Raw genomic sequence first — 22,647 nt, forward strand, 5'->3', positions numbered from 1 at the left:
TAACTATTTGAAAGCAACAATATTCGTCATATGATTATGTGAATTTTCTGCACTCTCTTTTTTAAGTCCTTTGCTGAGAATTCAGTGACAGGAAGTATTAAAACATGAAAGGAATTTAATTAAGAGAACACAAGATTCAGGTTCTGTGATGATTTTATGGACTGTAGGCAAGGAAACCCCCACATTCTTCCTCTGCAATTTTACACTGAGAAACAATATTCTTAAAATTGTTGCACCTCTCCTCATGTTTACTTCAGAAAGCCTCTCTGGGATACTCTTTTTAGACCCAGTCATGTTACTCACCTGTTGCCAGTTCACCTAATTAACTGTGAGATGTTCCACCAGCTGTTTTCTGTTAGCATATTACAATTTGTCTTTCGTTGTCACTGACCCAACATTTTGAAAAGTGTTACTGGCATCAAATTCTAAGTGAGGACAACATTTTCAGAAAACAATGAAATTTGTCAGTTTCAGCATTTGATGTTGTCTTTGTGCTATTTTCAGTTAAATATGGTGTTTTAATGTTTTGCAAATCATCACAATCTGTTTCTTTTGCCTAATGTTTTACACAGCATCCCAGCTTTTTGGGAAATGGGGTCACTATCCACTATTAAACCAAAAAATCCAGAACTGCCCAGCAAAACTCTCACAATAAAATGTTCAAAACAAATGTACTGAGTGTTTAAAGTATCATTTATATTTATATTAGTTATTTCAGAATCTTACCTGATTTTGCGGCTGATCACAGCTGTTTGCGTCTGGAGTGTCTGGCTGGAGTTTAGCTCATTAAGACATGAACTGTTAACAGAGAGCATTGGAGGCAAAAGTAGACAAGTTCCTCTTTTACTTTGGTTTGGTTTTGGTTTTGGTTTTGGTTTTGTGTGTGGTGGTGGATGAGAGACCTGACTTCTCCCTTGGTTTATATGTGCTTTTCACTTTTCCCAAGGCTTTAGGTGTGGACTAACAATCTTTGAAAAAATCTTGTTTTTGTTTTATAATATGCAGAAAGTGTTGGCTGCTGTAACTGTGAACATGTGGTATTCATCATTCACAACTCAAAATTGGCATTTATTATTGAAGGACAATCCCAGCCCATCCTAAACCAGAGGGTCCTTTTGAACATTTAATGATGGACTTCATTAAACTTACTTCATATAGGGGTTACAAATTTTGCCTGGTCATTTATTACGTTTACATGCAGTCAAGTAACCCTTTCATAACCGGAATATCAGCAATAACCCGGTTGCGCATGGCCATGTAAACACCAGTAACGCTTAGGGTAAAAAACCGGAATATGCTCATATTCCGTTTTTTAAAAACCCAAATATGACCCCCGGGTTACTCCTTTTCTAACCCGAATATTTGGTCATAACGGAAAATCCCCATCGAACGGAACATTAATTTGTGTTCTGCGCATGTTCTATTCACAAGGAATCTTTGTCTTTTGAGTGCAGGCGGCATGGATATGGATTAGGGGTGGGCAAAAATATTGATATGGCAATATATCGTGATACTTTGTCTTCCATTTCAATATCGATATTCAAAATTTGAATATCGATATTTTTTCAATTAATAAATCATATTTCAAACGGGTTGTAAGTCCAGTACGACTGTACTCTGTACTGCTACCTCACTGCAATGCACTCTTCTTCTTCTACTCTTTTTTTCCCCTGGCGGTTGCAGTGAGGAAGTGGAGCCAGAAAAAAACAAGCAAGCATGGCTGGTAACGTTAAACTAGAGACACCCTTGAACTTTAAGGCAGATGTTTGGAGGTACTTTGGATTCCAAAGAAAAGGAGAAACCCACAGTGAGCTGGACAAAGAGTATGCTCTTTGCAAACACTGTTTCGCTCCCATCAGATATTCGGGTAACACAACAAACTTGCAAACTCATTTAGCATGACACCACCCCGACATATTAGCTCAGCTCATGTTGTTCATGCAAATATGTTGTAACTTGGACTTGTATAGTTACAATAAAATGGATAATGTGAATTATATTGGTTTGTCCAATGAATTATCACTATCATATGATGTACATACAACTCGGATTTTAAGATGCAAAATGCCTTTTTCATTTTTCAGTGAACTATGTAGAATATCGCAATATATCGCAAAATTTGGATATCACAATATCATATCATATCGTGACTCAAGAATCCTGATGCGTATTGTATTGTGAGGTCTTTGGCAATACCCACCCCTAATATGGATGGCACAGCTCCGGCTCCATTTCCTATTTCTTCACGTTCTCGCCTTCATTAATGAGGAAAGTGAGACAGAATAGTGTCAAGTACTGGTGGTGGGTCAGTACCAGCACCAAGGCGCAAACGAAGGCGACTGCTACCGGCCCCAGGCTGTTCATTATCCGCTGTGCTGCTGTTGTTGTTGTTGTTTCTGGATACAGGAAGAAGAAGCTGAAATGACGCGTATTGTGTCATGACATTCTCCGTGCATCGACACGTTGTCTGTGCGTCACTGTTTTGATCGGGATATCCCAATTGATTATCCCTGATTGCTCACGCATGTAAACAGCTTATTCCGAATGTTTCAGAAACCGGAATATTGACCATAACCCGAATATTGTCTGCATGTAAATGTAGTGATTGTTGACATGTTTTCAAAATGGATAGAGTGTTTCCCATGTAAACACGCCACAGTTGTCTCAGTTGCAAAAGCATTGTTGAGAGAAGTAATCCCAAGATGGGGACTTCCATCCAACTTAACTAGTGACAATGGATCTCATTTTGTTAACAATGTAATTCAGAGCCTTTCAGATAGCCTCCGAATAAATCTGAAAACCCATTGTGCCTACTACCCAGCTAGTAGAGAGACAGTGGAAAGGGCTAACCAGACTTTGAAAATAAACCTGACAAAGTTAATGGCAGAAACTAATCTTTCATGGCTTAAAGTTTTACTGCTTGCATTCATGTTCATGAGAGACCGCCAACATAAGACAACTGGACTCTCTCTTTATGAGATACTTACTTGCCGTCCTATGTGAATGGCCAACACCCCTTTTTCGCAAAATAGATTAACACTGACAAGAATGGATGATGACATGTTAAGATACTGTTGTGCACTTAACCATGTCTTGAAGCTTATCTTTCCTAAGATGAAAGCTGCCCCTCCTGAGCCTACAGCGGTACAGCTCCATAACATCCAACCTGAAGCCTGGGTGCTGGTGAAGGATCTCAGAAGAAAACACTGGCATCAAGCCCGGTGGATAGGACCATATCAGGTGCTGCTGACCACTCCAACTACTGTCCAGATAGCTGAGAGAGACACGTGGATTTACGCATCCCAGTGCAAACCTTTCCCCAGTGATGCATTGGATAGAAAAGAAACAACCCAATCGGCAGGAAGCTGAAAAGGGTTCTTGGTGGAAAATCCTGATTGCAGTTTTCATAATGTGGTTGATCATCACAACTAGCATAGTCCAACTGTGGTTTCCAGCTGAGCAGCAAGATGATAGCTGTTCTTCAAACCAACTGAATTTCAGAGAGGATGGCGATGGACTTTTATCATCGAGGGCGCAAGAAGACACAGAGGGGAGAAGTGGCATTGGCATGCCACCAACGCAGGGTCAGGAGACCCCAGAAGAAGATGACATCAAAACAGCCAGAATAAAGTGACAATGAACTGTTACCTCTGGACTTTGAAGCTACACCAGCTGTACCGGCTGTACCACAACCAACACAACACACACCACATGCCAGACCAGTCAGGCTCAGAAGAATGCCTGAGTGGACTAAAGACTTTGTTGTTAAATAATGTCATAATGTCTTGCATGAAAGAAGAAAGGAAAATCCCAAGGATATTCTGTTCTAAATGAGTACAAAGCAGCAAGGAAATGTTAACTCTTATGTTCATTTTGCAGGAGTTGAATTCACTAAAACAGTGTTCTTTTATTTTTGTGTAAAATGCCTCCCAAGAGTAATTAACTACTGAGAAGTCACTCAGGTGAACATAAAAGTTAATTGAGCTTTCTAAAAACAGAATAAGGGTAATTTTATGTTGTTTATTATAAACACATACTGTATGAGTATTAAGGAAACAGTAAGAAAATTGTTTAATTTGAAGAGTTGAAATACACTATATAGTTCGATACATGTTTGCTTATTAAGGGGGACGTGATGTTTCAATGTTTCAGTGTGAACACTAGGTGGTAGTGTGAGTACAGGTGTTGTAGAAAATGAGTAAACACGGGAGGACAGCGAGCAATTAGGAAAGCGAAGAAGAAATGCCCGCCTGTCTGCAACCATCGTGTAGCGGCTACGCCATTTGATTTTTTAAAAATAAAGTGAAGACATACAGAGTTGTCTTATTCAGCAACACAACACCACCCCACCCATGCACGCTGCAAAAATTTTTTTTTTTGCACATATAAATGCGCAATTTCTGGGAAATTTCAGATGAATACTGAAAAAATAGATTAGTGGTTCTCAAAGTGAGGTCCAGGGACCAACAGAGGTCTCTGAAAGCCCAGGCCTATCAGTAATCGTTGTAAATAAGTGGCCGGGGCCCCCCTAGTGGCCGAGGGCTCCAAGCAACTGCCTGCCTTGCCTGTCCGCAAGCCCCGCCCCTGAAAGCAGCCCATCACCCCCCTCTATAATTTCCACTGTCACTTATATGTTTTAATCTGTTCTGTTACGCCACTCCTTGTAGCCTATTCTGACTAATCTCACCTCTTGAACTTTCAAATTTAACCTTGTTTATGAAGAAAATCACTAATTTTATGACTTAGAGATGTCTCCGAAATAAAATGTGATGTCGCTGGTGACTGAAAGTGTGATTTTTCTGGAGAAATCTCTTTGTTTGTTGCAGTTTGTGTCATTGTGACCAAGCTGACAAAGATAAGTGACTGTTGTGGAAACTTTCACTTAAATATGGACAAGCAACAGTGATGTTCCATCACAGAATTCAGTTCATTCTCACACCCACCCTTCAATGACTTCAGCTGCTCTTTTATAGCCTTGAAGTGCCACCATCTGGCCGACATGAGCACTGAGAAACTGTTAACAGCTCATCATCCAAAAAAAGGTTTTTCTGACACGAACTCCAGATTTTGCTCCAGTGAAAAGAAGCTGAACAAAAAGCAAATGTCAAATATCTAAAATATTATACAGACAACAACACACAACAAACTGAGCACAAGCCAAAATTTAATATAAAAAGAAAAACATTCCTGACACATCTGTAGCATGTAAAAAGTGTATTTTCGCCTCATGAACTAAAGTTGTGTGCTGACAAAGCAAATCAAGGTAAATGTGAAGGAACATAAGCAGCCACATCTGCACTGACTTCTAAATCAGATCATGGTACATGATGCTACGTTTCAGGAAACTTGGCTGCTAAAGCATTTAGGTATTGGCGGCAAAAGTTTCTGTTTTTTGTGATCTATTTTTTAAGATGTCGTTAAGGTAATGTCATTTCTCTTTTTTGCCTATTTTTTGGGGGTTTTCCTTGCCTTCACAGATTCAAGCTTCCAGCAAATGATTTGCCCCTTGACCCAACTTCACTAAGAAACTGTACTTTTACAGTGAAACTTTAAAAACACATGCAGAATTTGAAGCTTTCCAACTTTGGTGTCCCCACAGCGTTAGCATGAAAACAGACACTGTGGCAGGCAGCCGCAGACAGTCGATGTCTTCTGGCCTCATTCAATTATCTAAAAGAAGGAAACACATTTGATCCAATTAGTTTGGAGTAGAGCCCAAGAAGGTCAAATATTTATCCATCAAAGACAATCAAATTTTTCTCAGGAGTAAGCGAAGAATTGCACCCCATTCACACTTAACATGTGATCTACATCTGGAGAAAGTGTCAGTGAACAAGATTGTTTTGGGACGTCTCCTTCCCCTTTGTGACCAAAAATAAATATACATGCAACTTTAAAGGTCCAGTTTGTAGGATTTAGTGGAATCAACTGGTAGACATGGAGTAAATATTCCAAATTATGTTTTCATTAGTGTTTAATTGCCTGAAAATGGCAATCATGTTTTTGTTGTCTCAGAATGAGCTCTTCATATCTACGGTGGTAGACAGCCATGCTTCTACAGTAGCCCAGAATGGACAAACAAAACACTGGCACTTCTTTTTGTGAGTGTTATTAGCAACCACCCTTCATTCTCCTACACGACTGGGAGAGGGGGTCAGTGGGTAATGTATATATAATATATATATGAATTTTTTAAATTTTTTTTTTTTGTGGTTTTCTTTCTACAAAACTGTGTTTTGTTTTTTTGTCTCTTCTCACCTTCAGGTTCTTCTTCTGATTAGACCATAGAAAAGGAGAACAGAAAATAAGATTTCAGAGAATAAGAATATTGTATGTAAATATGAACACAGATAATATCACACACAGAAACAAAAATAAACTTGTCACGCCTGCGGAGATATCTGAACTGACTGTGCAGCCAGTGATGCATTGGTGTGTGAAAGTCCAGTGGAAACAGGACAGGACCAGTCACTGAATTATAATATCTATAAAACTGTTGTCTTTAATCAGAATGGCTGTCAGTAATTTCAGATATTTATTGTCATTTCAAAATGTAACCCTTAAAACCTCCCTTTACTCTCAGATTCCAGACATTTTTGTATCTTCTGCTCCCCAACTCCAAAAATCACAATTTTTTTCTTACCTGCGAGTGAGTCTGGAAAGCCGGTTCCACACACTAAATGTGACCAATGAATAAATACATACATGAATCACAATCTCACAAAGCTGAAAGAATTGAAAATGCATATCAGTGGAGCACTACAGGCTGAATTTGATCCAAAATATTGTTTATATTTACATGTTGTCTTGACTTTGGAGCTCTGCAATGCGGTTCCTTAACCAGACAAAACAAAAATGTATTTTTTTTATATTTTTTTCCATTAAAGAGCACAGAACAAACTTAAAAATGAGACACAATGAGAGGAAATACAGCCCCTCTTTGTTATGTTCTTTGGAAAGTAAGTCTGCAATGAACTCACTTGTACTTTTTCACCATGAAAATGCAGAACGCTGTAAAGATCACAGCAGTACCAATCCCCACCACTGCAGGAATGATGATGTGGTTATAGTTTTCTACACCTAAAACAGACAGGATGTGTATGAGAGCCATTCTTCTTTTATATTGCATGAATATATCAGAACAAAAACTTCACAATAACAGCTATCCTTAAGTACAGAGTGAAAAGATCTCACGTTTGACGTAGAGCGTCAGAGTTGCGGAGGACGTCCTGTGTCCATGAAAAAGCGCTGTGCAGGTGATCTGACTGTGGTCATCCGTCTCCCCAGGAGTGAACGTCAGGATGGACTGTGCCTCCCAGTAGCCAAAATTAATTTTTCTCTGAATCTCACTGACATCACCTTTGATGCCCCCACTCCATGTGAGTGTAGGCGGATGGGAGGGGCAGGTATGGACGACTGAACACGTGAGCGTGTGGGGATGATCTTGAACGGCTTCCTTTGGGTTAATCAGTGTTGGTTTTGGGGGTTCAGCTTTAATTGAAAAAAGGCAGAGATAAAGTAAGAGGCAGTCGTAACATAGAAAGTTGACACTGATTTATGAAATTTTGGAAACATCTGTCACATACGGAGCATTGTCAGCGTGACACAACTTTCAACAAAGGAGAACTTGTCAGCGGCGGATGTGTCAATCCCTGCTAATTCAATCCGGAAACAGAAGGGGCCGTTGTCATGATCTTTAAGTTCAGTGATTTCTAAGGTACAGTTGTTCTGGCCCAGATGTCCCAACAACCTTGTGCGACCTCGAAAGTTTTCCAAAACCTGTGTGCTGTCCTCATAATAGATGCGTTGATCTCGCCTGTCGATGCCAGAAAGATGCCAGATCCCTCTGAGCCTGGAGGACGGCAGCTTTTCTTTAGGATGACTGAATGAACAGGGGACCACGACACAGGATGAAACCAGGGCCTCAAGGTTTTTTATTACAGAGGCCTTCCATTCTTCACTGAACACAGGGCTGCTCAGAGCTGAAAGACAATCATGGCAGTGACAAAGAAAGAAATTACCTCTAGGAGTCTTTTCGTTGATTTTTTTTTTTTTTTGTTATGGTGTATGCAAGAATGAGACTGGAAACAAAGAGGTGACTCAGTGTTACCTGCCACGAGCAGACACAATATCATCATCTTTGTTTCTTTGTCCATACTTCTCTGAGGTTTTGTTGGTGTTGCACACTGTGGGATGTTTAAATGAAACAACATAAGAACAGTTGTGAAAGTGGAAATTCTTCAAACAGCGTTAATCTTCACCTCCAAGAACCATCTATTTATCCAGCAGATACTGGCATTGTTAATGTCCACATACAGAATCTACACATCTGAAACTACGCATTATATGTCAGCCAACAAAATTAGAAAAAAAATCCTGTCATACATGACTCGCCTGCACTCAGTTGTCTATTCAGTCCCATGACAATTTTAACAAAGCCACACACACTTTGAAGAAATAAATCTTATCAATCAGACAAATGACGATGACAAATAACAGTGTAAATCTGCTTTATTCCTGAGATCAGCATTATTGTTATACTTTCTAATTAAATCTTCACAGAAAACATAGCAAACAAACTTTCATTGGATATGTTGTTGTTATACCATAATCATGCATAATGTAGAGTTACCAGAATCTTACCAGATGAAGGAGCTGACAAAGATATGAAGTCAACTGGCAACTGGAAGAAACTGCAAGCCAAATTAGAAAAGCGTGTATTTTTGTGTCTCTGCATAGGTGAAGTGAAACCAAATTTACTAGAGTAGCAGTAAAGTTAATGGTGTAGAAATGTGGGAGTGGTCTCTGTGTGCCTGATGTGAGAGTAAAAGATCTCTTCAGTACGGTGGCTGATAAGGGCTACAAAAGTCCAAAACATTTCATTTCGTATGAATAAAAAAAAAAAAATGATGTACCACTCATTGATCAACTGTTTCATTAGATGAATACATTCATAATACTGATTTGAAATTAATTCATTTTTCCCCATGGTATGTCCAACTCAAAATACCTTGAATGACCAATCAGGAATCAAACTGTCATTATTTATTTCCATCTATATCACAAATATTAATATTCATGTTTTCATTTACAATATATGTATTTTAACTATTCGAAAGCAGCAATATTCATCATATGATTATGTGAATTTTCTGCACTCTCTTTTTTAAGTCCTTTTCTGAGAATTCAGTGACAGGAAGTATTAAAACATGAAAGGAATTTAATTAACACAAGATTCAGGTTCTATGATGATTTTATGGACTGTAGGCAAGGAAACCCCCACATTCTTCCTCTACAATTTTACACTGAGAAACATTATTCTTAAAATTGTTGCACCTCTCCTCATGTTTACTTCAGAAAGCCTCTCTGGGATACTCTTTTTAGACCCAGTCATGTTACTCACCTGTTGCCAGTTCACCTAATTAACTGTGAGATGTTCCACCAGCTGTTTTCTGTTAGCATATTACGATTTGTCTTTCGTTGTCACTGACCCAACATTTTTCAAAAGTGTTACTGGCATCAAATTCTAAGTGAGGACAACATTTTCAGAAAAACAATTTGTCAGTTTCAACATTTGATGTTGTCTTTGTGCTATTTTCAGTTAAATATGGTGTTTTAATGTTTTGCAAATCATCACAATCTGTTTCTTTTGCCTTATGTTTTACACAGCATCCCAACTTTTTGGGAATGCTGTTTGTTAAACTATTTGTTAAACCCTATTTTTGCTAAGTAAGGTGAACAGATACTCTCACACAATTTCTTTGTTTTCTTTATTAAATTTTAGTTCAATAAATTAATTGAGAAATACAAACGTTGTATAATTGTACTCAGCATTTGAAGCACGTTTCTTAAGAATCTATTAATCTCATGTGGTAATCAAAGTTTTAACCTGTCAGAGTGTGAGTCCTTGTGGAGGCCATCTTGTGCTCGTATTCAAAGAGGAAGCACGCCTGAACAATAGCCCTGTGCTGTAGGAGCAGGCAGATTCTCAGCTTTGATTGGTCAAAAGATGAGTGATGAAATGACGGTTAATTAAGGCGAATACCGTGTGATATTTAAATGATTGGTTATTTTGAATGGATGGTATTTATGATAACACATGGAAATGAGGCTTTGTTATATGAGCAAGCTAAGAAAGATATTGTGTATTTGTGGTTAACCTTGTCAACCCTCTTTCCTGCAGTGCTGATCTGATAGGTCAGCAATTTTGACCTATCAATTTGGCAAAGTCTGCCTAAATTTTTCAGCATAACTCCCTGCCTGCATGATGTTTTTGTCCTCTGCACCTCACTTTGCAACATATACCGTCATAGAGCCATTATCAAACCAAAAAAATCCAGAACTGCCCAGCAAACTCCCAAAATAAAATATGCAAAACAAATGTACTGAGTGTTTGAAGTATCATTTATATTTATATTAGTTATTTCAGAATCTTACCTGACTTTGCGGATGATCACAGCTGTTTGCGTCTGGAGTGTCTGGCTGGGGTGTAGCTCATTAAGACATGAACTGTTAACAGAGAGCACTGGAGGCAAAAGTAGACAAGTTCCTCTTTTACTTTGGTTTGGTTTTGGTTTTGTGTGTGGTGGTGGATGAGAGACCTGACTTCTCCCTTGGTTTATATGTGCTTTTCACTTTTCCCAAGGGTTTAGGTGTGGACTAACAATCTTTGAAAAAATCTTGTTTTTGTTTTATAATATGCAGAAAATGTTGGCTGCTGTAACTGTGAACATGTGATATTCATCGTTCACAACTCAAAATTGGCATTTATTATTGAAGGAAAAAAAAATCCCCTTAAGAGAGGAAGTAACAAACAGTAACTGAATAAAACTGAAACGTTGAAAATGTTTATAGATTAAAAGTGTAAGTGGTTAAATGTATTTGAAGTTAAAAATGGAGAAAAAAAAATATCAATTGATTTGATAAACTTTACTAACATTTTATTTGAAGCATAGTTGTTGTGACTATCAGCTGGCCTGTATCACTGTCTACCATTCAATATTCACAATAGCCAACTGACATTTATCACTTACAGCCAGCAATTTCTGTTACTTCTGCCCAAAATGTCAGTCAAAAACAACGTGCACTGACTAGGTTCAAATGTAAAAATTTCAGTGATTAAGACATGTACCTTGAATGACAATAGAGTGGCAGAGTGCACAAAAAAGCATCAAAATAAAGCCTGTTTATTCTGTGTGAGTATGTCCTGGACCATCCAAACAAAGGTCCCCCAATGTCCTCAAATCATTTAAACGTCCCTGTTAGTGACTTACTGAAGCTGCTTAATAAAATTAGGGAAATTCCAAGAGTATTCAAAGCTTTGACAAGCTCTGTCCTTCCTTATTATGTCTCTGCTGATGACACACAGTAACTGTAACAACATCAACTGCATTGCACATGCTGGCTAGAAACAATATTTAATACTGTTTAACCTCAGTAACATCAACAGCTGCACAGCAAGTACCTATACAAACAGTCATGGGGCCATCAGCTGGGGCTGTATGAATATTAGAAGGAGATTAAAAAAAAGGGGGGGGGAGCTATTGTCGTTTTTATTTTTGCTGAGAGGAGGGTAGTCTTACTTTTTTTGCAAGAGCAGGGAAGGGTCTCTTATTTATTAAATTTCTTTATTACCCCATCTATATCATACAAAAAAGAGATCAAAGTAACATCAAACAGATGACTTTCATGTGCACCACAGGTCTTAAGGGTGTTCATCTGGCCCTATGCAGAGGACAACAGTTAGGTAGAGAGGACGGGATCCTCACCTGGGCCACATGGGCGCAGGTCCACTTACATATATTCAAAAACACATAATAATTACCAGCAAACAACAAAGGCTGATGTGGTAGCTTTACTGCACACATTTCAAACAGTACACCACAAACTGAGCTGGTCCAAGGAGCAACTGAGGTACAATCATAAATCATTCCCATTCTGACCCCTCCTGATATGGAGGGGCCTCTGCCACCAACACACCCACCAATATACCACACATGTGCTTTGATTTAAAGTTTTGTCTCAGGACATTTCAATCTGGAACAAAGCCATATCTAAGTATCCTTCACCCACATGTCACATGTCATTTCCAGTAATAATTAAATACTTCACTTGAACTGTGAGGTATTTTGAGTTGGACATATCAATGGGAAAAATAAATTAGTTTCAAATTAGAATTATGAATGTATTCATCTAATGACAGTTGATCAATGAGTGGTACATCATTTTTTTTAAAATATGAAATTAAATGTTTTGGACTTTTGTAGCCCTTATCAGCCACCGTATTGAAGAGATCTCTAACTCTCACATCAGGCACACAGAGACCACTCCCACATTTCTACACCATTAACTACATCTACTCCTACTCTAATACATCTGGTTTCACTTCACCCACACAGAGACACAAAAATACACTCTTTTCTAATTTGGCTTGCAGTTTCTTCCAGTTGCCAGTTGACTTCATATCTTTGCCAGCTCCTTCATCTGGTAAGATTCTGGTAACTCTACATTATGCATGATTATGGTATAACAACATATCGAGGCGAGTCATGTATGACAGGATTTTTTTTCTAATTTTGTTGGCTAACATATCATGTGTTGTTTCAGATGTGTATATTCTGTATGTGGACATTAACAATGCCAGTATCTGCTGGATAAATGGATAGTTCTTGGAGGTGAAGATTAGTGCTGTTTGAAGAATTTCCACTCATGTTTTAACACTTTCTATCACTGAATTCTCAGAAAAGGACTTAAAAAAGAGAGAACAGGAAGTTCCCGATGAACATTTTCACTTTCGAACTGTTAAAATACATATATTGTAAATAAAAACATGAATATTGTCAGTATTTGTGATATAAACGGAAGTAAATAAAGACAGTTTAAATGATGGCTAACGTATCGTGCGTTGTTTCAGATGTGTAGATTCTGTATGTGGACATTAACAATGCCAGTATCTGCTGGATAAATAGATGGTTCTTGGAGGTGAAGATTAACGCTGTTTGAAGAATTTCCACTTTCACAACTGTTCTTATGTTGTTTCATTTAAACATCCCACAGTGTGCAACACCAACAAAACCTCAGAGAAGTATGGACAAAGAAACAAAGATGGTGATATTGTGTCTGCTCGTGGCAGGTAACAATGAGTCACCTCTTTGTTTCCAGTCTCATTCTTGCATACACCATAACAAAAACAAAAATCAACAAAAAAGACTCCTAGAGGTAATTTCTTTCTTTGTCACTTCCATGATTGTCTTTCAGCTCTGAGCAGCCCTGTGTTCAGTGAAGAATGGAAGGCCTCTGTAGTAAAAAACCTTGAGGCCCTGGTTTCATCCTGTGTCGTGGTCCCCTGTTCATTCAGTCATCCTAAAGAAAAGCTGCCGTCCTCCAGGCTCAGAGGGATCTGGCATCTTTCTGGCAATGATAAGCGAGATCAACGCATCTATTTCGAGGACAGCACACAGGTTTTGGAAAACTATCGAGGTCGCACAAGGTTGTTGGGACATCTGGGCCAGAACAACTGCACCTTAGAAATCACTGAACTTAAAGATCATGACAACGGCCCCTTCTGTTTCCGGATTGAATTAGCAGGGATTGACACATCCGCCGCTGACAAGTTCTCCTTTGTTGATGATTGTGTCACGCTGACAATGCTCCGTATGTGACAGACTTTTCCAAAATGTCATTAACCAATATCAACTTTCTATGTTACGACTGCCTCTTACTTTATCTCTGCCTTTTTTCAATTAAAGCTGAACCCCCAAAACCAACACTGATTAACCCAAAGGAAGCCGTTCAAGATCATCCCCACACGCTCATGTGTTCAGTCACCCATACCTGCCCCTCCCATCTGCCTACACTCACATGGAGTGGGGGCATCAAAGGTGATGTCAGTGAGATCCAGAGAGAAATTCATTTTGGCATCTGGGAGGCACAGTCCATCCTGACGTTCACTCCTGGGGAGACGGATGACCACAGTCAGATCACCTGCACAGCGCTTTTTCATGGACACAGGACGTCGTCCGCAACTCTGAAGCTCTACGTCAAACGTGAGATCTTTTCACTCTGCACTTAAGGATTTTTCCTATTTTCATGTTTATATGCAGATAAATTCATGCAAGATAAAAGAAGAATGGCTCTCATATACATCCTGTCTGTTTTAGGTGTAGAAAACTATAACCACATCATCATTCCTGCAGTGGTGGGGATTGGTACTGCCGTGATCTTTACAGTTGTCTGCATTTTCATGGTGAAAAAGTACAAGTGAGTCACACAGTACATTGACATTGAATGATAGACCAAGCACATCAGTTGAGTAATAAAGCTGAGCTAAGAATTATCTATATTCTTGCACATGTCTTCATTTTTAACACATTTGTGCAAACTACGTGCTCCTCAGTAAAATGACATTGTTTTCTGTCCGCTCAAGGAGACGCATTGCAGAGCTCCAAAGACAGGACGGCAGGTAAAAATGTCATAGAGCAGATTTAGTTCATATTGCACATGAATTCAGTTCCTTGTCATAATGTAATGTTCTTTAAATTTTAGCATGTGGAACCGGCTGTCCAGGCTGTCTCACAGGTGAGAAAAAAAGTGGTTCGTGAGTCGTCTTCCTCTCTCATCCTAGAGAGTTGACATGAACACTGTTATCTTTCAATTGTGCACATGTGTAATTTAATCTGTGATATTTTCAGGATGCGTTCTGATGGCCTACGACCTGATCAAAGGAAAGTGGCATTATAAGAGTCTTTATCTCTCCAAATACTGAATGTAATTATAGTGACTAATTCTGTACTCTCCCTACTGCAGCTTTGTATTGGCTGCCTCACTGTAATTTCCATGTCTGTGCGGAGGTGTGACGCTTTTTTGTTGTTTATGCTAAGACCTTTAGCCCACTGCATTTGCATAGTTTCTCTTCTTCTTTTCTTTCTCAGTCTGGTGGAGCAGATTTTTATCACTTGGTCATTTTTACAATTCAAACATATTTAAGTCAATTCAGTGAAAAAGGCACAAAGACAATATATTAGATGTTTTAATTCATCAGCTACATTGAATCTTGTAAATAGATGCTTCTTCTGAATCTGATGCAGCAACACGTTTCAAACAAGTTGGGACAGGAGCAACAAAAGACTAGGAAAGTTGTAGAACGCTCCAAAAATACCTGGTTGGAACATTCCACAGGTAATCAGGTTCACTGGTAACAGGTGATAGCATTATGATTGGGTATGAAAGGAGCATCCTGGAAAGGCTCAACTTACCATTTACACGGCGTCCCAACTTCTTTGGAATAAATGTTGTGTAGTGAAACTAGGACTGTGTTAATGATTCATATTACAATGTATGTTTTTTATACAACAGAAAGCCTAAAAGGGACGCTTTCAATTTGGATGATTTGTAAGTATGTTAAACACAGATGTTAAAGTTAAGTAGCTGATTAATATTTTCCAGACTTTGTAGTGACATAAATTTTAATCCACAGGCCTAAACCTGTGAAGTCGAAATCCTGTGCTGACCAGAAAACCCTTAAGCCTCGTTTCCCTTCCCCCAAAAGGTACTTGGCTTACTTCCCTTAAATGTGACCATTTAACAGAATATGGACATTTTGCAGTTCAGTAATGTCTTACATCGTTCTTTTTCTCTGTCTTGTTGGGGTTGTTGTTAATGGACCTCAGCCAGCCAAAATCCTGTAATAACACAGAGGTATTATTAATTCGCCCAAGATTTATTCCCAAAAATTATGTACTGGCACTTCAATAACCTGTGACAATAATGACCTTCATCTCTGACAGGACCTCGATGATGGAGATGATTACATAAACACTGCGGACCTCAACATCTATGGAAACCTGTGAAATAAAACCTTCCAATGAGTGTTTGTGATAAAAGCAAACAGCAAACTTATTTACGCTTATAATGATCATTATGTATCAAGCCCATCTGATGATTGCATGCCGACTCTGTTAATGTCTCCGATCAAGCAAAATATATGTTATATATTTAATTCTGTCAGTGATTATTATTTAGATTATATTATTGAGAGAAAAGTTGCATTTTGCATATATGATATTACTGGTATTCATAAACTTTACTTTTAAATGTCTACCATTAAAATGACTTCTGCATAGCAATACATATGTAGCTTTGTTAAGACACTGCATATGTTAAAGCATGGTGTCACCATTGTTGAGCCTGAAACAACCAAAATGCTATCATGAGAAATGATTTAAACATATTGATTGAAGCTGAATGAAGAAAATGAGGGATAAGAACTGAATAAAGATAGTTTAGGGAAAGTTTTGGGAAATATACTTCCCTGTCTTGCTGAGTGTTAGCTGACAGCCAGCAGCTTAGCTTAGCTTGGTGTAAAGAAAAGGAAGTGAGGGAAACAGCTAGCCTGGCTCTGTACAAAGGCAACCAAATCCTCCAACCAGCACCTCACTAATTAATAACGAAAGTAACATCATGTCAATTAGCAAGCTTTAGAGGTTTTAGTAGATTTTGTTACCAATAGATGGAGCCAGGCTAGCTGGTTGCCCCTGTTTCAACCATCTGCTAGCACGAACGTGTGAGTAGTATCAACATCTCATTTTGTCAAAAAAGGCAAATAGTCATATTTGCCAAAATGTCAAACAATGTCTTCAGAGAATTGACAAAGCCTACACATGCTTATGCCAAATGATAAACTCATATACAGAGCAGTTGTATTTGATATTTCATTAGCCAAACGATGATGATTAACAGTGATGTTTGATGGAAAACCTGTGGGAAGGAAAAAAAACAAAAAGCATGATTTAAAGTAAATGAGATCTTCTTGTCTGTCAGGGGAAATTATTTTACAGTATCTACATTATCTAGATGTAAAATGCTTTTGGTGTAGTGGCAATATACTTGAACCCAGTTCAATAAAACCATTGATTTTATTGTAAATTTGAAGTCTTTTAAGAATCATTTTGGTTTTTATGTAAGAGTGAATATTCTTAAATAAGCAGGATCTGTACCAGTTTGCTGTGGTTGGTAAATTGTACCCTGCGCCCACATTTTAGGGGGAAGATTCTAAAATGATGTGTGCCAAGGGACTTATGCCAAAGTGGTACATTTCTTCATAAACATTCAGTTCTGCCGGTCAGTCATTATGATTTTTAAGAAACACTTATAAAACAACCTTTAATCTTTCCTACAGTTCATTTAGGTTATTATGTCTATTGTGACATCATGACTTCTTCAAAATGTAGTTGCTGACCAAAAAAAGCAGCTAATGATCAGCCAAGCCAGGAGTCGATCCAGTGAATCAGGTGTTGGATTGACGTTCGCAAACAATGAAAACCAAAGACATTTATCTTTCACACTTTTATTCACACTGTCATGACATTTGAAAGAAAAAAAAAAAACTTACATACAATACATGAGGTCAAAGATGTAACCCGGCCTAAATTCAGTGTTGTATATACAGTACAATAACAAATATACAGTCAAGGCCAGATCATTTAAGAAATTAAAAAGCCACAGTGCAATGACTTGATTACACAAAATACATTGTTTCAAAAAGATAAATCTAATTCACTGGAGAAACAAGTGAAGAATCAGTGATTTGTTCAGTGAACAAACAGATACATCGTGGAGTAAAAAGTCTTTAAAAAACATGTTTAATAAACTTTTACCATAAGTTTTAAGCAGCACTGCTGGATGAAAGTATAATACCAAGAGTCCATGTAATAACTGTAAAACCAGCAGAGGCTGTAAAACATTAAAGTCTGTCTGACAGCCGTTTCACTATTTCTCCCAAAACAAAGCATCAATCTATCTAGGACATATAGATTATCAAAATTACCAAGTATAACACAAATTAGTTCTACATTTTCTTTGGTAAGTTAGCTGTATTTCCCCTGGAAACCTTTTTTTTTTTTTTTTTAGAAAAAAAAACAAAAGGATCATCCAGATCATAAATAAATTTTTCAGCACATTTCTACTACTATGGTTCAAACTAACAACGAACAGTTTGTCACGTCACCACAACAGAACCCACGTAAAGTCTGCTAGTTTTATCACAGACCCTACAGCATTGAGTCTTATTAACAATATGACAATATGTCACATACAGCACTTGTCTGTTTAAGTTAAAACACTAACTCATGATTACAGTAGAGGCCAAAACCTAAGTCCAAGACCCTGGAGTCCCTACACAGCATCTGTAAACACAGATTAGACTTAGACTGTTATTTTTCTTATTTAAGAAAAAGTCACTGATTAAGTTTAAAGGAAGGCATTGATTCTCAGTTGGTGCCACTGAGCGATCATCCTCAAAAATAACTGAAAGTCAAAGGGATTTTGTGAGATGTGTCCGAGTTCTTCATTGGTGTTGCAGCCTTTCAGTGACAGGGGTCAAAGGGGTATCTGGAGACGCCTCCACGAAGCTCCACCTCTGTGTCGGACCAAGCGATGACATCTCCTCTGAGGTGGCTGCCACAGGAAGCCAGGCTGTAGATGTCACTGGCAGTCAGGACGTGTGACCACATGTGCAGATCTGACATGTCACCCACAAATGACTGAGTGGCATCAAAACGGCCTCCCAGAGTGTCCTGAAGAGGAGAGAACAACAGTTTTTTGAAATATGTAAAAATGTATACAATAAAACACAACGCAATCATTGGTTGGGTCATATGTTATCTGAAAATGTGGCTAACAATGGATGAAGGCTTCCCAAATTAAATTTTATATGCTCAATGTCCGCACAAATATAGGCCCTTAATGGCACAAAAAAGCTTGGATTGGCATCTGTCTGGACCATATCACTCTTCAAGCTTGGAGCTCCTTGTTAGGTATTTGTTTAAATATTGAGCATATTGAATTCTCTCCCTTTTCTGCATTCAGTGATTCATTCTGTGAAATTGCTCACATGTTTCTTCTCAGACTGTCAAGTTCATCTGCATCTGCGTTGTGCATTCACAGAGAATGAATCTCTTCTGTCTTACCTGCTCCTGTCCCAGGATGAAGACCCCTCCAGGTTTGATAGGGTGCCAGGGGGAAAGATTGATCCCGGACCCCCTCTGGACTCCATCCTGGTAGGCCTCCCACTGTCCGTCCCGTGTTGACCAAGTCACACAGACGTGGTGCCACTTCCCATCACCCAGGGACAGGGGGAGCGTCACAGCCTGGGAATGTGATAGTGAAGATGGTGAGATTCTTATATAAACACAAACTGCCATGATACAATTAAGTACAGAAGCAAGACCGTAGTTTGTTATTATAAGTCTTATTCCAAAAAAGCTGGGACACTGTGTAAAGTGTTCCTGGGCCCATGTAGTATAATCCTTTATCCAATCATGTGTTCACAAAGTGGTGAACCTCGCTCCATCCTTGCTTGTGAACAACTGAGCCTTTCGAGGATGCTCCTCTCATCACCTGTTACCAATGAACCTGTTTACCTGTTTTATTCAGCATCCTACCTTTTTTGGAATTAGTTGTTTAGTTATTGTGTGGAATTAGTTATTAGTTGAAAACAAGGCAAAGATCATCACTGTGGGATCTGCTGCTTATTTAACTATGAACCTCTAAAACACACTTTAAATTCTGAAGCTCACAGGTGAAGAAAGATTGAGAGAATGAGTTTTCAGGGCCTTCAACACTGTTACCACACCTTGTCATTGATCAGCAGCTCCATAGGATTGTTCCCCCACTCGATGAGGACCAGTTCGTTAGCCTGTCCAGGTGCCGAGTAGGAAAAGGGTGTCCCCACACCAGGCCCTACGCCCGCCTTGATCCAAAGACACAAAGTCAGAGCGAAGATCTCCTGCAGCAGCGTCCTCTTCACCCGCCCGTACATGTAGTTGGTTCTCATGGGGAAGCTGATCTGGAAGGCATCAGGATTCTTGGATTTCTTCCTGCTGGAACCTGTTTTTGGAGGAAAAATGGTATCACACTATTTTTAACACTCTTATACCAAATGTTGCTTCAGATAGAAACTGGGCTGTGCTAAATGTGTGTTGTAACGTTGTTGCAGTGCTTGTGTACCTGCGAGGTGCAGCTGGTTGAGCATTGTTTCCAGTTTATTTGAGTGGAAACCAGCACGTGGCCCCGGTGCTCTGTATCCCGTGTGTGGAATGTAACTGTGACTGTCTGCTTCATTACTGTGATGGTCTTCATCATCATCATCATCATCATCATCATCATGGTGACCGTCATCGTGGTCATCATGGTCACCATCTGCACCATGATGGTCGTCGTTGTGGCTGTCGTCGTGATGGTCGGTTTGGTTCCCGCTGTCACTGTGACCGCTGTCGCTGTGGTCCTCCTTGTGGTCATTTGGGTGTAAGGAAAAATCGTGATGGTCATCATCACCATCATGGTGGCCCCTGTCATCGCTGTGGCTGCCATCGTCGTCGTGATGGTCCGGGCTGCTGAGGGCGGCGGTGCGATGGTGCAGCTGCTGCTCCAGAGCGCTGATCTTCCTCTGAAGCAGCTCCTTCAGAGAGCTGGAATAGGTGATAGATGTATTCCTCTTCTGCTGAGGGAGGTGAAACAGACACAGGTGAAGTCTTGATCACAATGAGCTCCTCCTGTCTCTTAATCCCTGTCTGTGCTTCCTCTTTACAACAGGGGAAACAAAAGCATCAGTGGCGCTTTGGCATGAACACAAACTGGCCTCAAGGAATCATGTGAGCATCTGCTGATCTGTCAACTGAACGCCTAAGAGGGCGCTTGTAGTGTCAAATGCAATGGTCAGGTATGCTGTTTGTCTATATGTTTTCCTGTATCTGCCGCTGCCTCTCTTCCACTCAGATAATCCAGGCTTTGTCCTGGTGCGTGCCCTGATTACCAGTCTGTCAAGGGAGATCACGATAATTACTGCTGATGTTAGACCCGTGCCACCCCACCCCCCACCCCCCATCCCTCTACACACTCCCGACATCTGTCTGTGATCATGATCCGAGGAGGAGAGACAGCAGAGAAGCACAGATAAATGGGCCAAGAGAGTATAAACAGTGTTTAACTATGGAGCAAACAGCATCACAAAACACCTGAATTTCTTCCAAAACTTAAACGTGCCCAGTCCAGATCCACAGTAAGCATACGCACAAGATGTGCTTTGTCTTACATCAGGGACGCCCACCTCTGAGCCTCCTGTTGCTCTGAGGTGCCCACTGAGGGACATCAGAGTGACACTCTCTAATGCAGTGAGTGGCTTTATGCAATTAAGTAATTCATTGTTCCTTTGTCCAAAGTACTTAGTGCACTGCTTTGGGACTTGATTATTCTACAAACGATCCAGTGACGACAGCATTAATTGGTCCCAACAAGGAAAAGCCATATATGGGCATGCTGCACATCACAAGCCTCCCTCTACGTCCAACTCTTTTTTTTTTTATTCCTCATCTGTGTTTACTTTTAACTCTCTTCTCCCTCTCTATAGTTTCACTCTATAGTCATCTTTATGAACAATTTGTTGAAAAAGTTTCCTCCTCTTGCTGCTCACCTGCAGGTTGTCCAGCCTCTCCTTCAGCGCCTGCAGCATCCTCTCCATCTGCTCTGGTGATGATGTGATGTCCCCTGGTGTCACATGTTTATCCTTCCCCTGGTTGTTGTTGCTGTGGCCTCCATCAGATCGTTGCCCCCCTGCCGAGGGGTAGTGAGGTGAGTCCGGTATGAGGTTGCTGTTTCCATGGCGACCCTGCTGGTTGCTATAGTACCCGTTGTCAATGTATGTGTGATGACCGGCCACCCCTGCGTGATGGGAGTGCGAGGCTGTGCCGTGATGCTCGTCATGAGGTGCCGCGCCCCGTCCGAGGCCCTCACACAGGGTGAGCTTGGCTGTCAGCTCTCTGATGGTCTCCCTCTGGTCCAGGATGGTCTCTTTCTGTTGGACAAGGCTCTCCCTGAGGTGGAGGATGGTGGCTTTGGCCTCTTCACTCGCCCCCCACCAGCCAGCAGGAGGTGCACTTTGATGGCTCGGTCCGCTGGGCCCTGCTGCCCCTATGGCTGGACCTGATCCATGGAAGCAGGCGGGGTCTGCATCCATGGGAATAGGGGTACAAACAAAGCGTGGGTGGGCTCCGTAGTCATAGACAGGCCCTGAACTGGCAGATGCAGAGCAAGGGAGGGGTGAAAGTAAAGAGACCACAACGGCAACAAGAAAGAGGTGTAGAGACTGAGAGTTCCTCATGATCTCCATCTACAGTTCAGCCAGTAAGACTAAGGAGCTTGGCTTCACTTCAAAATGTGTGATGCCAGTTGAAGCAAAGGTTGTGTTGACTTCTTTGTTGTAAAGAGGACATCAGGGAGCACAATAACATCCACAAAGTGTCCACTCATCTGTGACGAACTAATAGAAATCACAGTTTGTCTTCAAAATCTTCTTGTCATGTGAGGGAATTAAGTTTTTTCTGGATGATGCCTTGTCTCTCTGCCTCTCTGTTTGTGAAGAATGGAATAAATCTGTAAAACAAAACATTAGATTGTAGATAAAGGTCTTTTAATAGCATTCCCAGAGGGTGGACACAGTAATACCGTCACCTGCACAAAAAGGGAATTCAGCTTTTTGTTTCAGCTCTGCCAGAGAAGTGCTGATTCAGCTCTATTCCCAATTATACTGATTGTACCAGTAGCCTGTATTTGAGTTCGGACATGAGTTGCCGTTCTAGTTAGAGTCCATTCCCT

The 22,647-nt window shown here is 40.0% G+C and overlaps 3 protein-coding genes across 4 annotated transcripts; 1 reads left to right on the plus strand and 2 right to left on the minus strand.

Annotated features, from left to right (window-relative positions):
- Positions 1 to 6,639: 6,639 nt before the first annotated feature.
- Positions 6,640 to 8,190, minus strand: LOC139333743 (sialic acid-binding Ig-like lectin 12). Its single transcript, XM_070966372.1, has 6 exons — positions 8,111 to 8,190; positions 7,587 to 7,982; positions 7,195 to 7,491; positions 6,981 to 7,080; positions 6,800 to 6,835; positions 6,640 to 6,676 (listed from the first exon to the last, which is right to left on the minus strand). The coding sequence occupies exons 1-6, from the start codon at positions 8,154 to 8,156 to the stop codon at positions 6,640 to 6,642; spliced, it is 912 nt and encodes a 303-aa protein (XP_070822473.1). The 5' UTR covers positions 8,157 to 8,190.
- A 4,869-nt stretch (positions 8,191 to 13,059) lies between these two features.
- LOC139333923 (myelin-associated glycoprotein-like) lies at positions 13,060 to 16,919 on the plus strand. Its single transcript, XM_070966627.1, has 11 exons — positions 13,060 to 13,132; positions 13,258 to 13,653; positions 13,749 to 14,045; positions 14,160 to 14,259; positions 14,426 to 14,461; positions 14,545 to 14,577; positions 14,691 to 14,727; positions 15,359 to 15,390; positions 15,476 to 15,547; positions 15,669 to 15,696; positions 15,786 to 16,919. Exons 1-11 carry the CDS (start codon positions 13,087 to 13,089, stop codon positions 15,846 to 15,848), a joined length of 1,140 nt encoding a protein of 379 aa, XP_070822728.1. The 5' UTR covers positions 13,060 to 13,086; the 3' UTR covers positions 15,849 to 16,919.
- A 1,402-nt stretch (positions 16,920 to 18,321) lies between these two features.
- Positions 18,322 to 22,313, minus strand: LOC139333817 (neuronal pentraxin-2). Of its 2 annotated transcripts, none has more exons than XM_070966482.1 (5): positions 21,467 to 22,313; positions 20,005 to 20,494; positions 19,631 to 19,884; positions 18,966 to 19,145; positions 18,322 to 18,572 (listed from the first exon to the last, which is right to left on the minus strand). In XM_070966482.1, the coding sequence occupies exons 1-5, from the start codon at positions 22,160 to 22,162 to the stop codon at positions 18,363 to 18,365; spliced, it is 1,830 nt and encodes a 609-aa protein (XP_070822583.1). In that variant the 5' UTR covers positions 22,163 to 22,313; the 3' UTR covers positions 18,322 to 18,362. The 2 variants fall into 2 exon arrangements, with proteins under 2 accessions (XP_070822583.1, XP_070822582.1); XM_070966481.1 differs by having other exon boundaries at positions 20,005 to 20,497.
- Between the last annotated feature and the right edge of the window lie 334 nt (positions 22,314 to 22,647).

The sequence above is a fragment of the Chaetodon trifascialis genome, chromosome 7 (assembly GCF_039877785.1).
Source record: "Chaetodon trifascialis isolate fChaTrf1 chromosome 7, fChaTrf1.hap1, whole genome shotgun sequence".
Taxonomy (NCBI): Eukaryota; Metazoa; Chordata; class Actinopteri; order Chaetodontiformes; family Chaetodontidae; genus Chaetodon; species Chaetodon trifascialis.